The sequence below is a fragment of the Mastigoproctus giganteus genome, chromosome 6 (genome assembly GCF_048544385.1).
Source record: "Mastigoproctus giganteus isolate SK-2022 chromosome 6, ASM4854438v1, whole genome shotgun sequence".
NCBI classification, from domain to species: domain Eukaryota; kingdom Metazoa; phylum Arthropoda; class Arachnida; order Uropygi; family Thelyphonidae; genus Mastigoproctus; species Mastigoproctus giganteus.
Window position 1 is genome coordinate 200,421,199 of NC_143580.1, and position 17,723 is coordinate 200,438,921.

At 35.5% G+C, this 17,723-nt stretch overlaps 1 protein-coding gene across 2 annotated transcripts in view; it reads left to right on the forward strand.

The window, feature by feature from the left end:
• LOC150084873 (neuroglobin-like) overlaps nucleotides 1-8,676 on the forward strand; it is a 105,660-nt gene extending 96,984 nt beyond the window's left edge. For both annotated transcript variants that reach the window (XM_090375605.1, XM_090375606.1), the window contains exons 3-4: nucleotides 1,023-1,254; nucleotides 8,372-8,676. In XM_090375605.1, coding sequence (XP_090231731.1) covers nucleotides 1,023-1,254; nucleotides 8,372-8,533 — 394 coding nt within the window. In that variant the 3' untranslated portion in view covers nucleotides 8,534-8,676. The remainder of the gene's footprint in view (nucleotides 1-1,022; nucleotides 1,255-8,371) is intronic.
• Nucleotides 8,677-17,723: the final 9,047 nt, after the last annotated feature.

Below are 17,723 nucleotides of genomic sequence, written 5' to 3' on the forward strand. Positions count from 1 at the left end.
TAAATATTGGAAAAAAACTTTGGCCCAAAGTTGGCAACTTTAATGAAAGTCCTGAACTACAAGGACATAAAGAACATACTTTATTAACTGATTTCATGCAAATAGAAGGTTCCGAAGCAGCAAGAAGACATACAACGATGGATTCGACAATAGTAGTAGTAGTAGTCGCATGTGATGCAAGAAAGCATGTGTATGAGCTTATGCAGCATCAGCCAAAAAAAAAAAAAAAAAAATCACACCATTCCCTCCAAATGCCTGTCCAGTTCATCCTTAAATTTATTCAACCTATCAACTTCCACAACGACAGATGGAAGTTTGTTCCAGCAATTAACCACCCGCTGGCTAAAGGCAAATTTCCGCACATCTATTCTACATCTGTCTTTTCTTAATTTGAATTTATGCCCCCTTAGGTTCGTAATCTGAACAAGTGGAAGGAACCCATCAGAATTCAGGGTGCTCAACCCATTCAAGGCCTTATACATCTCAATCATAGCGCTTTAGCTGCATCGGCCGTCATCCAAAATAACCTTTTGAAACCCAGTTAGCCAACATCAAAGGATTTTACGAGTGTGTTTTTTTTTTTTAAATGTAAAATCAGGCCATACGATGTTTTCCAACAAATAATCCCCTATTTGTTAGAAAATGAAATCATGAACAATACAGAAATCATACGAGCTGTGACAGAAACAGGTGGACCGAGAGATTAAATCGGATCAAGGGCTAAAAATTTCTCGTGCAGCAGCCAAAGATGCCCCAGGTACAACTTTACATTATATTGAACAACGGACTGATTCAACATCAGCAATTAATGCTTATTAAAAAATGCAGACACTACGCTGCAAAACGTCACATTTCATCATCTAAACTGATAAAAATTACTGATTTTATGTAAACGAATGTACATGTTTTATTTTAAAATAAAATTCTTAAGGTTTGAATGTGTACTTTTTATGATTTCCCGCTTGTTTAACGTATGATTTAATTAAATACACACAATTTTTTTATTATTATTATTTTTGAAGGCTCCTTACAAGATATCCAGAATTGTGCAAAATGTTTAAGAAATTCATGACACTGCGGGAAGATGGAACCTACGACTGGGACATGGAAGGCCTTCAACGACATGCTCTGTTAGTAATGCAAGGATTGGAAGCCGCTATAGAAAATTTAGATAACAGCGAAGTTTTGGCAGGTATTTTATTCGAGTTGGGAAGGAAACACGGTCGCTTCAACGTTCAGGAGAACATGTTTGATGTAAGCATTTTAGATCAACTTTAACTATGTATTTATTTGTTTGCAGATATAATAGTCCAATAACGTACATAAAAGATTGAAAAACATATCCTTGGAATCTCCTCCCCTCTTATGTATCTGGTTTTAATACAACTCATGGCTTTAGCTGCATCGGCCGTCATCCGAAATAACCTTTTTAAACCCAGTTAGCCAACATCAAAAGATTTTACGAGTGTGTGTGTGTGTGTTTTTTTTTTTTTAATCAGGCCATACAGCCATTGAATAGCGCACATTCTGTGCTTCAAAAATGAGTGATTAAGTCATTTATTTCCGTCAAAAAATGAGATGGAAAGGTGGAATAAAAGTTACTTTGGGGGAGAGACGAATAATCAATCACTCGTTTACTGAAATTGAAGTCTCTTGTTACCAGTAAGTTACGCTACCCTTACTTATTTGTAGTTCAATACCAATGCAACTAGTCACGATGGACCCCCCCCCCCACATTAAGAGTGTTCAGTGCCAACCATTAAGATTGCTTTAATCGAACAAGCTTTAGCTTCCGATTAATACGATTAAAAGCAGTTATAAATAGCAGCACGTGTGGTAAACAGCTTTAACTGCAACAAGCAATTAACATCATAAAATAAAAATAAAGGATAAATGCACGGAAGTTTGCCTTCAGTCAATTAGGGCTGTAGTTAGCCGATCTAAGGAGCGCCGCAGTAGGGTTTTTCAGTCCGCTTAACATGCAAATCGGATCATGAATATACATGAATATACATTTACAGACGAAAAATACATTTCAATGTTACCTTAGAGGCTACCCGAAGGTTAATTCCTACACTAAAGTTTACATCATTCATTGTGAGTATATAAATCTGGTTGTTTTTTTTTTTTTTTTTTTGGTTTTTTTATAGTGCTGTCTCCGCATATGGATCTTAAATATTATTTTAGCGGCAGGTACATCAAAAACTGGAAGATAATGAGCACTTAATCTTGCGTGGAGTGCAATCTGCCTTTAATTTCTTAAAGAATTGCACATTATTCTCAGGCATTTCGTGCCTGCCCTGTATCTTTTCTTCAGTGACGGTAAAGACAGCAGAACCCGTAAATTACGATGACTTAATTTACATAAAGATGTTAATTTGATTATATATTTCTTGATTGTTAAGGTTTAGTCTTGAATTAGTTAACAAATAGCTATTATTAAAGATTATATAACCTTTAATATTTAACAGGTAAATATTAAATCAGGTTAAGGTTATATATTATATAACCTTTACCTGATGTTTGCTAATAGCTATCTGTTAACTGTTAGAAGATTGCTATAAATATACTTTTTTTCAAATTGAGCATTATTATTATTATACCAAAATCGGAAATTGCTACAGATGCAACAACTTAAGTTCAACTTGTTGCAGTTTGCAGCTATTTCTTGCCAGAACTCAGACTTCTAAGCCAAATACCGTACTGCCATCTGTCAGCGTGCATCGTAAGTATGCACATTTCGCTTTAGTTCTAGAGAATACGCAGAAGGAGATTTTTTTAGTAATTCTGAGAGATACTGTAACATTCTTTGAACAAAGCAGCTTACATGAGAATTCATAAATTACTGCAAATTTCAAAATACTGAGACGGAAGTAGCTATGTTTTTCTCTAATTTTGTGGTATGATAAACAGTTTATTATTATTATTTATCTTTTTTTTTTTTACCCGAGTGGTGATATACATTCATTAATGAGGTATCTGAACCCATAACTGATGGCGAGAGAAAAAAAAAAAAAAAAGAATTTTTTTTTTTTTTTTTTATGAGAACCCCAAACACGTGAGGTATTATAACCTATAGTACTTAGTACCGTGCTTGGGTTGGAGGTTGAGAAGTCGAAAGAAGATATTTGTTGATATTGGATTTGAACTTCTGTAGATTGTAATTTTCAGGAAATACGTATGAAGGAAGGTTGTTCCAGAAAACGGCAGTTGAATTAATAAATGAGGAAGTTGAAAAGTTGGTTCTGTGGGTTTGAAGTTGGACAGTAAATGGATGTTGGCTGGTGGCGGCACGTGTTCGGACTATTTTGAAAGAGAGAGCGGGAATTATAGAAGCCAATTCAGAAGAACAGTGCCCATGGAAGTATCTGTAGAAGAGGCATGCAGCAGAAACAGTGCGTCTATGAGAAAGCGAGTGGAGAGACTCTGTCAGAGATGAATCATTAATTAACCTAACTGCCCTCTTCTGAATGGAATCAAGAAGCCTGAGAGAGGTTTTGGGGGCACCACCCCAGATGTGGGAACAATATTCCATGGCAGGGCGGATTTGCGATTTATACAGAGTGAGCAGCTGTTTGGAAGAAAAGTAACGCCGAGAGCGAAAGAGAAAACCAAGTTTTTTAGATGCAGAGGAAGCAGTATTTGTAATGTGCTTGTGCCAAGAGAGATTAGAAGTCAGGGTAATCCCCAAAAGAGATATATCATTTTGCCTAGAAATCGGAGTGTCACTAAAGATAAGCATAGGAGCAGAAGAATCCTTTTTGCGAGATATAAGACAAGATTGAGTTTTAGAAGGGTTGAAATCAACTAAGTTGTCTTTGCCCCACTGGAGAATTACCTGAAGATCGGCATTTAAGGAATTGGCAGCAGATTTTCGAGAACTTGAAGCTGATTGAGCTGGACAAGGTTTCTCAAAATGGAAAGTTGAATGCAATGTGCTATCATCGGCAAAACTATGGATAGGATTTCCAGTCAATGGAAGAAGGTCATTGATATACAAGAGGAAAAGAGTGGGGGAAAGAACTGAACCTTGGGGGACCCCGGCATTAGTGGAGAAGTTAGAAGACAGAGAGCCATCTACCATCACCCTCAGTGAGCGATCAGAGAGAAAACTGGATAACCAATTACTAAAAACAGTTGGCAAACCATAAGCTGGAAGCTTGTTTAGAAGACCTTTATGCCAAACACGATCAAAAGCCTTTGAGATGTCAAGAGCAACTACTTGTGTTTCACCGAACCTTTCCATTGAATTAGTCCATAAATGGGTAACATAAGCCAGAATATCACCAGTGGATCGACACTGTCGGAATCCATACTGGCGATCGTTGATCAGACGGAAGGTTTCTAGGTAGTTTAAGAGTTGGCGGTTAATTGATTTCTCCATTACTTTAGAAAGAGTAGAAGTAATTGCAATGGGACGATAATTGGATGGGAGGGATTTGTCACCCTTTTTAGAAACTGGCTGGATATGAGCAAATTTCCAAGCAGAAGGAAAAACACCTTTGGAATAAGAAAGTGAAAAAAGGCGGCAAAGAATAGGAGTAAGTTCAGGAGCACAGGTTTTGAGAACAAGTGGAGAAATACCATCAGGACCTGGAGCTTTCTTAGCATCAAGATTCATCAAAATCCTTCTGATATCCTTTTGACGGAAGACCACAGGAGGCATTGAATGGAGCGTGTTAGGAATGGAGGGAGGTGTTTTACCAAGATCATTAATACATGAGCTCGAAGAAAAATGGGATGCTAGCAGGTCAGCTTTATCCTTAGCTGAAGTGACAACAGAACCATCTGGTTTGGACAGAGGTGGGAGCAGAGATGGGCAAAAGTTGCGGCCAATAGTTTTGGCAAGAGACCAGAATGCTCGGCTACCATTACGGCAAGAAGCAAGTTTTCTACTCTTAGCCTGTTCAAACTCTAGTTTGGACTGATTAATAACTGCTTTACAATTGTTGCGAGCTTTGGTGTAGGCAGAAAATGAAACTGAAGAATTAGAAACAAGCCAATTACGATATGCAACGTTCTTCTCTTGGACAGCCTTAGCACATTTATTGGAAAACCAAGGTTTAGATAAAGGACTAGATTTTAAAGTGGAGTGTGGGATAAAGGATTCCATTCCTGCAAGAATAATTTCACTGACACGATCTGAGCAAACGTTGACATCAGAAGTTTTGAAACAGTAATCAGACCAAGGAAAAGAAGAAAAGAAGTCTCGTAGGTCATCCCATTTTGCATTCTTGTAATGCCAAACAATACGAGGTTGGGAATAGCCATGAGATAAAGGTTCCATTGGAGAAGAGACAATCGCCAAGTTGTGATCTGAAGTGCCTAAAGGACCTCTCACTTCAACCTTGTACTTAGAAGGGTTGTTTGTGAGAAAAAGATCAAGCGTATTGGCTGTATGATTAGGATTGTCCGGTATTCTTGTAGGTAAATGAGCAATCTGTGCTAGGTCATTAGTAATTGCAAAAGCCTCAGCATCTCGACCTGCTGGGTCGGTGTGACTAGAAAACGGAAGCCAGCTGGAGTTGTGAACGTTAAAATCACCAAGGAAAATTACCTCACTGTTAGGAAAGTTGGACTGGAGAAAGTCAAGTTGCAAAGAGGGGAAGTCAAAGAGCTCCAAGTGATTAGTGGAGTTGGGAGAACGGTAGAGACAACAGATGAATTTTACACAATGAGGTAGAGAGATTTTAAGCCAGAGAAGATCAAAGAGAGGAGATTCCAAATTGCCAAGTCTCTGACAGGGAATATCAGAACGGACATATGCACAAGTACCACCTTTGAGGCGAAAGGAATCATACAGCAAATAATTTGGACATCTGAGATGAGCAGTAGTTGAATCAACTGATAACTGAGATTCAGTCAGAAAAAGTACATGGGGTTTGGAAGACTGCAAGTGGAAATGGACATCGTTGAGATTAGAATTGAGACCACGTATATTTGTGAAATGAATTAGGAAGTCCTTGGGAGGTTTAGATCTTTTCGCAGATAAGCTTGCTCTATTATTTTGACAATTCATGGTGTATTCAATAGTAAGAAAAAGTGGGTGGGACATGCTGTATGAAGTAATGAAATTTTTGGATATGGCGTACATGTGGTAAGAATATACCCAGATCCTTGACATAACGTGGCCTCGACAATGCTCCCCGCATACACACTACTCGGACTCCTTCCAGTCACTATCTGGCAGAGTAGAGGTAGCAAGATTATACACTAGCTGATCCGGAAGCCTCCTAGAGAGTTACCAATAGGTCTGGTCCGGTGTACTATCTAGCGGCCGGCCTGCGAACACCGTTTTAGAGCTGTACCCTCGAAATGTAAGGAATATTGGATCTCGCCACGACATTCATCATAACCTCAAAAATCATCAATCATACTGCATGATGGAAGAGATAGGGAAGGGTTGGCCGGAACTTAGCTCTAGAGACTAAACATGGGTTCCACCACTTCAAGCCTCCAATAAGCAAAGTGGTGGTATTTCACCGGTTGATGAGAGTCATCTACCACCTAGTACTGCCTGGTAACATAGAGGGGCGGCGTTCCTCCATGTGGTGTGGGCGCCACACCTCGACCCCTGCTTACGTTGGTTCACACCTGGGTGGTCACCCACCATGTACTTGTGCATGAAGGTTATACCCAGGATTACTAACAGTCCCACCATCGTGAAGGTGCAAGCAGAGGATTTGGCTGTCATAGACCGTCCTGACTTCGCCGAAATTGGGTCCACTTTGACTTGAGTGTCACCCGAATATCAGTTCCATCAGCGTTTTAGACTCCCAGGTAGCAAGAACAGCTTGTCTGGCATATCTGAGAGAATGTCTGTGACAACCTCAAGGACCATGAGAATGTCTGAGAGAATGTCTGTGACAACCTCAAATGACTAGCCTTTCGCTGGAAAAGTTGAAGTACTTAAACAATGTTTATTTTACATCATATAATCACATGGAAAATTCACATGCTCAAAGTTTAATCAACGATTTAGTCATTATACCACACAAAAGCAGTCAACCCCTATCCCTCATTTGGAACTTAATACCGTCAATTTTAAGCACAGTTGAACGAATCGGATTCTAAATTGGAGATTGATAATTTTCATAAATGAAATAGTTAAATAAAGGCTTAAATAAACAAAATAAATTCATTTATAGACATAGAGTAAAAAAAAATGTGGAGGTCCTAAAGTCTCGAAACTTTATTAGACAGTTGGACAGACAACTTGAGTAGTCGAGACCCGTTAGCGGTTCATTTATAGACGTGAAGAAAACGTACGCCTCAGAACCCTATGGTCCTAACTGGCTTCAGTATGAGTACCTTCTTTTTTTAAACATCGTGTATTTTACGATCAAGGGTGGCATGCCGTAAAGCAACTAAGATTTTTGGCATCTGTGGGCAAATATCAAATTCGCCTTCAGTTTCCTTAATTTTTTATTAAATTATTATTCAAATACGGTAAATTTAACAATTAGTTTTATTGATTTTAATAATTAAATAAGTAATTAAAAGCTTGTAGCTTTTATAAATTTGTAACAGTCGTAGCTTTATTTTTCTTTTTTTGACAAGCGCTGGTCTCTAAATTTTTTTATTTGTATAGTTTCTCGATTAAACATTTCATAAACAGGGGCATTTTCTATACAATTCGATGAACTCTAATAAATTCTACGTACATTTTAAGAGCAATGCACAAAAACGAAGACAAAGCATGAAACGGCCGTTGTTTTTCTAATAATCCAGGTACTGTAACCACTTTTTGATAGAAAAGTGGTTATAGTAGGCAGAAAATTATGTTAATGATAATGTATACCACGGAATCCACTAGCAAGCGAAACATTTAATGCCCTTCACATTGCTATTGGATGGGCCCAATTGCGAGAAGTGAGTGAGGACTAGTTTGTGTTTGATGAAAATATATAATTTTACAGCGGAGAAAAAGGGATGAACATCTATCAAGTTGCAGAACATTGTCAATTATGTTAAGCTGTATAACCATAATGTGCATATATAGGTGGAAATTACTGTAATCTTCTCTCATTAATTTTTCTCTGCTTCCCTTTGATATGTAGAGCCCATTTAAAATCGATTATCCGGAAAACATCGACTATCCGAGATACCCTCGGGCTCAACTATTTCGCATAACCGCGAATCTACTATATTTTGACCAGACAGTGAAACTATCTGAGTTTAATATTCTGTGTGTAAGGTTTTGGGCAGAAAGTTGGAAAAAACAATGGTTACGCCTCAATCACACGAAAGTAAAATAAATAATTAGGATAAATTGAATAATTATAAATAATTATTTGGTTAATTTTTAAATGACATATATCAATCCTAACACTAGTAATATAATAATAAATTTACTTCATATATTTTACAGAAACTCTGGGAAGCTCTTCGATATGGACTAGAAGATGCTCTTCAAGAAAAGTTGACCAGAGAAAGCTCAGACGCTTGGTTTACTGTGTTCAAGTACATTTCCAGGCAGATAATTCTTGGTATGAGGGACTATTACTCTAAAAATGATACTCATGGACTTTAGCACACGGTCTTTCTACTACACCGTATTTGAGTCAAACCATAAAGCGCTTGGATCACTAAAGAATCACTTCAGCCGAATGTTTTGGCTGCTACCAATGCATTCTAAATGTATTGTACATTAACTGATTCAGCATTTCAGATTATATTTTCAACGACTGTTTTCGGAGATCGGTGTTCTGTTGGTTGGTTGTATAGATTGATTACGAGTATGAAAAAGCAGTTCGACTTTATAGGAAAACAACGGTTATCAATAATTTAAGCTGTCCCCGATGCCATTCTGATGCACGCTTAAAAGAACTAATTAAATATTGTTCATTTATGCTAAAATCGTTTACTGTTTCTCTTAATTCTGGCTTAAAACTCTAAAAATTCAGATATCGCATTGGTTGACTTGAATGGGTTTTTTTTTTTTTTAATCGTAAAATAAAAACATTATCTTAATTGATCTTATACATTCCCTGAAATAACCACATCCTAAGTCATATTCCGATCTTTGGCTTCTAATGTCAATATTTATAAAACTGTTTTTAGAATTAAAAAAAAATGTGCACTCGTCTCTCAAGTATTGTAACCAGGTAACACAACACACTCTCCGTAATTTATAAAAGCACTTCTAAATTCGAACACCCTGAAGTGAGCTCTATTTGTTTAACTGTCATTAGTGCGACTCATGTAAACATTATTTCGTCTCACGTAGACTTGTTGTACAGGCTAATGTGCTGTTCCAGGTGATTACCGTATGTAATACTGTATCTGGTGCTGCATAAAATTTATTTTCTTTACGACTCTGCTTCTTGCTGCATATAAAGTGGAAAACAACAAAAAAGAAACCTTTTTTGCTGATATTAGCTGCACTTTAACTGAAAAAGAACAACATAACTGGACGAAAACTGCAATTACAAGTACTCTTGATAGTTGGTAGAATTGTACTAAATTTAGCGATTTTTTGATTGTTATATCAAACCATGAGTATTGGGAAGTTTCCTTTAAATAAATATCACATTGCACTTTCTATTCATCTTTAAGTCTTATTTTTTTTAATAAACACTGAACTTTTTCTGAAAATCAGTTGAATTTACAGGAAAAGTTTGGCTGCTCTGTGTAACTACTGCTAAGTAATGAATGAATGTCGACTACTCTAACAAAATTCCTTGTTCGGATTCACTCTCCTGTTTAAATTATTCGTTGCAAAATCGCATTTTAGTAGATGTTTATAGGTAACAAAATTTTTATAAATGCAAATTAACATCACAAAAGTACAAGTACCATCTGATGCGTCGTACATATTCTGTATTGCTGCCCAGCATGTGGATGGAAATTCTTCATTCTGAGTTCTTGCGTCAAAATGTAATATTTTTCTTAGCTTCTCGGAGTTGTCTTGCCTGTCGCATCCTCATATTCTAGGTGTGAGTGTGAGTGTGTGTGTGTGTCGAACTTTAGCACAAAATAAGAATCAAAATTATTGCGATCTTCAATAAGCTCTCGAAAGAAGTCGAAAAAAATCAAACATTGTCTGGGGACCATATTTTATTCGGGAGCATAGTATTTAGATCAATAAGGTAACTTTCATCTACATATTTATGAAATATACATTTATATTTCATCTGTTAAAGAGTATAATTATTTTTATTTTTTTTTAGGTCGAAGCTAGAGAGTCTGATATATGAGCAAGACAGTTCATGTACGCAGCGCATTCCATTTCAGCCGCGTTAGAAAATAGTAATAATTCATGTTTATAACAAAAAAAAAAAAAAAAGAAAGAGCAAAAATAAGAAAATTTCTTTTCTGCGCATCTGCCACATTTCCTATTCGTTCCTCCAACCAGCGCATGGCAACAAACATAATATCTAGTGCTTAAACTACGATATACTGATAGCCTATGTATGAAAAAAATAATTATAATTGTTGGATTTATATTTTTCGGATGTTAGTGAAATTTGGGAAAGGTCGAAAAATCGTTCTAAAAGGCAAAAATATAAAATTTCATGAAAATTCAACCACTGGGATGTAATAACACGCGGACGGACAAAGAAATAATAAGCCAGATTTCTAATGGGCTGATTTTAATTAAATTTGGAAGAATGGCTCAAAAAATCTGGTTAAAATACCCAAACGTAAAATTTCATGAAAATCTGTACACTAGAGTCGATTTGCTACATGTGGTGCATATTTTTATGTATTCGTATGCTAATTTGCCTAAAAATGGGACGATTACGTTCTTGTAATTGATAATAATAAACAGATCAGTTTAAAAGTCAATGAAATAATTTTAATCATTTCAAGATTCTTCTTGGATAAAACGGATAAAATTAGACCCGCCGAAGACACAATCATACGAGTACAAAGATCGTCGAGAAGGTAAAAATGGAATACACAACTTTTTCTGCACATTAATAACATGTTATTATTGATTATTCAATGATGTGATGAATACCTCAAGACCAAATCTGAAGACTTTTGCAGTTTCCAAAGAAAATATGAATTCGTAATTTTAAAGCAGCATGTCTCCAGACGAAAAATAAAATTAAAAAATTAAAAGATCATTCAAATAATGAAAAAAATGATGGCCTAAGGAAGCACCTTTGGAGACATCCTTTTCTCTACGAGAAAAGGGAATGGAGTAGGCCCTTTACATTACTTTACATATTTATTTTCAAAAATATAGAAATGTAGTGAAATCAATTAATATCCAAAGCCAGCCACAGAAATTTAAATCAATAGTATACCGACAAACAATCTTTAGTTAACATATAGCTACTTTAATGTCTTTCTGCCTTACACAGTTATTTGTTATGCTACAACTTGTTCCAAACCGATTTTTTTTGGATACAAGTCAGTGTATTTAATAAGTCGCAAACTCACATTCACAACATGTATCTAACTTCAGCCACTTTTCTTTTCTTTTCTTAGATGTTAAGTTTTAAAAAGTATATAATTTCAATGCTCTGATTATTTTCACTCCATAGAAGTTGAACGTACACAGAATTTCAGCTCTAGGCCTTTCTGGTCCAATCTCTAACAGTTAACACGATCTCCCTAAATTCCTATATTAGCTATAGGCATAGAAATTTTGATTTTTCTTTTTTCTATCCATTTTTCGGAACCCGTTCTGTTCTCCCGAACAGCAACGTTTTATCCCTCATTTATCAGTTTGAATGCAGTATAAACGACTGCTTTTATAGATTAGTCTTTGCTATTGATGATGTCCAGTCAGCTAAAGCCATTCTCGCCTTAAAGATTTCGCTGCTCCTGGTCATGACACCTTCCCTGCTCTTTTCTTCAAGAAAAGTAGTTCTTCTCCAGCATGAATTCCTACAAACCTCTTGAATTACTTTGTTCTGCATGTTATTACCCTAAACTTTCAAAAAGGCCTACATTCCCATATATATATAAAGAGGCTGACAAAGCTAATCTAGCAACTATCGAATCGTTACTATACTTAACACAATTGCTAAAAATTTTGGACTTCCTCTTAATTCATACCTTCACTCATTTATCAATAATCGCCAATATGTTTTTATTTCCAGAAAATTCACTATTTCAAATATTCTAATTTCTTTCGAACTACGAGTAATTTGGAATAAGGAAATTAAATAGATTCCCTGTTCCTTGATATTTCTAATATATTTGACTCTATTCGCATCGATCTTGTCATCAAGCTTTCATCGTATGATTTATGACCCCTTTACTATATCTGTTTGATTCGCTGCTTAGAGATCGCCAATTATCTGTAATAAGTGACGGTACCTCATCAACTTCATTTAATGTTTCACAGGATGTTCCTCAGGGCTCACCGTTAGGTCCTTATTTACATTAAGAATCTATCAAATGTATTCATTCTCCCAGTGTTTAGTGGCACTTCTATGCAGATGAACTTAAAAACTTTACAAAGTTTTCTATTCTCCGACTGACAGTGATGAACTCCAATCCTATCTCAATCCCTTTCACTCAAACTCATTAAAAAATAGCAGGTTTCCAAATCCGTTGAAATGCAAATTATGTGGTTTCCACTCGAATCGTGCAGTTAGACCTTTAGTCTTCGCTAATTAACACATTGGAAATTCTGTTACTGCAAATTACTGACACATTCAATGACTTGTCTTATTCATCTTCATCCTTCCTGCGACATCGATCCTGTAATATCACTGATTCCAAACTACTCTGTTTAATTAAGTGTTCTACCGCGACTTTTAAGAGTGTCAAAGTTATAATTCTTCTCTACAAGCAGCTTATACTTCCCATTTTTGATTATTGTGACATTATTTGGTCTCCAGAACAGGAATATCTTTTTATCACAGATTTTAGCGAATTCAAATTCATTAAATTGTTATATTTTCGAAATCGTCTTACCTTTCGCTTTGCCATTTTTCAGAATCGTCCCTCTCCGCTCCAGACTATAACTCAATAGGTCTCTTTTGTTTACAGTATCATAAACTCTCTTATCGATTCCATCTCTTCTTGAACAAATACGGTTCACTATACCCCGCTTGAATTCTTCTCATAAAACTTTTTTCTCATTATCTGCCCTTCACACTCAATATTTACTTGCTAGCCTTACCTTTCTCACTTGGGTTTAGGGTGTGTGCATCCTGTGGATGAGAGATAAGTTAGGTTAGGTGTCTGTTAAGCCCCAAAACAACTAAGGCAATGAGCCATCGTATTGTGTCTGTAACTGTGTGTATTATTCGATGAGTTTGCCGGGTGAATAAAACATGTAACTCTCGCCGGAGACCGACTAACTCAGCCAAGTTATGAAAAAACACCCGCAAAATTTCATGTCACTGACGGAATTCGGATTCAGGTCTCTTCCACCCGGTACGGAGGACAGTGATTATAACAACAGTACTGTATTACAAGCGAGAAGCATCTAAATAAGTGATGTTTTATTATGCTACAGCTTGATCCAAACTTCTTCCTTTATATTAAAGTTTAAAATAAATGTTTGGCCTCACGCATTTAACACAGCAAAATTACATTTAATTATCACATACAGATATATATCTGTAACAGCTGGTAACATGTATATACTTTAATGAGGCGCGCCACCTTTCGGTCTTCAGTCAAATTACCACAATTTTCTATTTTTTTTTTGTTAAGTTTAATCTTGTCGTAATTATAAAACAAAAATTTCATTTTGGTGTACATCATACATTTAGTTTAACTTCGTTTAAAATTTCAAGTTTCTTTGAAGAACGTGTATCTACTCTAATTGTTTGCCCTGTCTTAAAGTGAATAAAAATGTATACCATTAATAATTTTCCACAAAGGGTCACTGATACCTGACGTTAACGGCTACATACTGATTAATTAACTAATCACTCCACAACGATAATTGTTATTAATTAATCACCGGTCATTAATTATTTGACAGTCGAGTCTTTAATTATGTTTGTACACCGCTGCTGACTTAGCTCGTGCTACAGCGTTTCAACACACTCAGTGATGGGAAAGAAGAAAAAAGAAAAAGAAAAAAAAAAACAACAACCAACTCGCTGTAATTCACGGGGTGTTACGCACTGGGAATGATAACGTCGTTAATTTCCTTATCGGTAGATGGAGCCACTAAATTATAATCCAGAGTAGCTGAGAAAATTGCGGTTTTTGCTACCCAATAAAGTGTTGATAACGCACGAATATCAGAAGTGTCACGATAGTTTTACGAGCAATCTATCTGAGCTGTTTCGTCCACTTAAGTAATGGCATACCAACTACACTAATTCCTTTACTCCATCGTAATTCATCACTGGTCTTGAATCTTTCCTGGTTCCTATCTCGTACCACAAGGGGAATAAAATAAAAAAATAATATAAAAAGGAAAAAAAAAAAACCTGCCAGACGAGATTGTGTATCCTTAGAATTCATGGCAGCTATCGCCAAATGACTTTTTAACGTCTTAACACGACAGCGCTTGTTTTGAGTTGTTGTTAGGTTGTATATTTGAATTTAAACAAAATCTGCAGACGATTAAGTTTATTATTATTATTTTTTAATTTCTGTTATTATTTTTGCCGGTACAGTAAATACGAGTATTCAAAAGACGGAGGCAGCAGTGAATCGTTCATTATACTTTAGCTGATGTTCAATTCGTATAAATCTTAGCGATAACACATTAATAACATGCACATCGCAACAAACAATCAACAGTCCAAAGAAGGACTCTGCAAAAAAGATGCGGAGGTTTTGTGTACAAAAACGTAGTTTTATATACAGTGGGAGCTACTTATTACGATCACTTCGGGACTTAACTAAATGTGTGTATATAAAAAGGTGGAAGTGGGCAGAAAGAAAACATGAAAATCAAGCAGTACAAAATAATTTAATTTAACTCTCTGCTATTTCTTTAGGAAGTCATCGATAAAAATGAAACTGGCAATGAAAGAAGCCATTGAAACAAATAACGAAAATATTAAAATCAAGAATTAGAAAAGGGTTAATACTCTGTTGTAAAACAGTCAGATTGATTGATAGGATACAGTACTTTCTTTCAGGGAATAACGACATCGATGACCATACGAACTGTACGAAGCAAAAGCAGTAATTAGCCACGCAACGTGTCTGAGTTCAAGAACTAATCAGGATGTTATGTAATCACTTCCACTGCACATTCATAAACCGCGATAAGGCCAAAAGCTATAACATAAACCAAAGCAGTGATTAGAATAAACACCATGTTTTCTATGTGTTTAGTACATGTCCGATCGGGATTTCATAAAAGTGATAACACTGCACCTATGATAACATAATCTGTGATCACAATTTAGAGATGCGAATATAAAGAAAAGCTAAAGTTCAAAATAAAAATTATTAATTATTATACCTTTTTGGGACGGCGAATATGTATATCCCCCATATGCCTTTTTGAAATAGGGGATATACTCCCCCCTTGTTTAAAAATCGGAACAGTGAATCTTTGACTTTGTAACAATTTCGCAATTGTTAATGTGGACTATTTTTGAAATTTTCATATTATCAATGGTTTGAGCAAATTCGCCATCTTGTTATTACATCCATGTCACTAAACGATACATATGAAAATATACTGTACGCGAATTCCCACTTTTCTGCTTGTAGGCAAAGTCCCCACAACCCCAGAGCTTCAGCCCGCGCCATTTTTATCCACGGAGTATTACTATATTAGTAATAATTAATAACCTAAAACTGATTTGCTATCATAGCAACTTGGTAAAGGCCCATCTGTTATAGCTAAATATAATACTAAGTATAATACGGTCCAGATTTCTACAGAGCAATCTAAACTGTATTATACTTATAACAAATTGCCGTATTAAATTTTTTTATGGGGTGTGTATTTAATTTACAATTCAAAACTTAAATCGCCACTGAGTGGACAGCACTCTTACTTACCAACAACATTTTATTAATTATGAAACTGAAATTTCCCAGATATTTCCCATTAATTATGGAAAATATCCAAGCGACAAAGAATGCGGTCGATAATTCCAATGAAAAGACTTCAGCAAAGTTTTCGTAACTGCTAAAAGTTTTTATAACTTGATAACTCTTTAAAAAGAATAAACCAAACGAGATTAAAATTCCCTGATCACAGTCAAATTGAACATTTTTCAATTTGAGATCACTGTCTCACCCTGGACAGTAAGGCGCCAGCAAGGTTTACATCAGTTTTAAGTCAATTATGAATTATAATAATGAGATTATAAAACTCAAAAGATAAATAGTCAGCGTAAACCAAATATAAAAAAGATTTGGAAATAAGTTGCAAAAATTGATTGAGAATAAAAATAAATCAATATAAAAAAAACTAGAGTCAATTAAATAACTAATATTAAATTAGCACTTTTAACGCATTCTAAATAAGTTGTTTTTTTTTTTTTTGCGAATCCTAGCAAGCAGAAGCATGATATTCGACATTTAAGTTAGCGTTTATCTACTTGCGTGTCCAAACTACACATAAATATATCGGTACTACTTCACTAGATATTAAACGGCCGCCGTAGCCACGCTCACTCAAGCACACGCGCTTGAGTGAGCGTGGTTCAAGCCCTAAATACGGTGATGTTATTGTACGCTCTCTGTTTTGTATGAACTTCTCTGGCATTTGCTCGTCCCGGATTATAAAAAGAAAATGTATTTATTTCTTTAATTTTGAATATGACCATTAGAACGCTTCAGACACCCGTGCATAGTATCATCAGTGCAGCTCAAATGCGCATACCTTAACGAATTTTAAAACTTTGTCTTCGATATTACCACGGGATTAAATTTCGCTAAAAAACAGCATGAACTTTACACATGACTTTCGATAATAGCATCACGCCAAAAGGATTAATGCTCCTTGTGTCGGATTACAATTTTTATATTCAGCTATCACCGAAAGAGTTTTTTTTTGTTTTTTTTCTATCAATAAAATGTTCAAACAGATCGTTATAAACGAACGTGAAAAGACACATACTTATCAGGGAATTTCATTATTTTATTTTTAAGTAAACGTCACACAAGTAAATTACAGCAATTAGTTGAAGTTAGTCACATTAAAAACAAATTTTCCGCTTTTTTATTTTTTATTTATGTATAATGCGCCTATTGTTTTAGCCATGTCCGTCCGTCCGCATGTAACAATTCTATCCAAGTGGACAGATTTTCATAAAATTTTATATTTGGGCCTTTTTTTAAAAAGATTTATCGATCCATTCTAAATTTCATTAAAATTGGACCAACAGATATTCGCAAATATTTTTTCTTTTGTCCGTCCGTCGGCCTATAATAACTTTCCTCCAGCGGATGGATTCTTGAAATATTATATTTTGGCCTGTTATAACGATTTGTTGACCCTTCCCATATTTCATTTTAACGGAACACAGAAATTCAGCAATGAAGCGTAATAATGTAATGCGCTGCGGGCATTAACTAACTTTTTTATTTTTTGTTAATAAACTATAACTAGAACTTTGCACTACAACTATCTTAATAATTAACCATTTGGACTAAGGCGCATTTAGGGCTAGAGCCTCAAGCTGCGAACAAATTTAGACTATGTATATAAAGTGCTTAGCATCATAATACACAGCCATTTCTGAATAAACAGAAAATTTTTAAGGTGGCATCGTTTTAGGTTATATCTCATATTGTGAATGGCAACTCGTTGTGAAGGCATTCACAATATGAGATATAACCTAAAACGATGCCACCTTAAAAATTTTCTGTTTATTCAG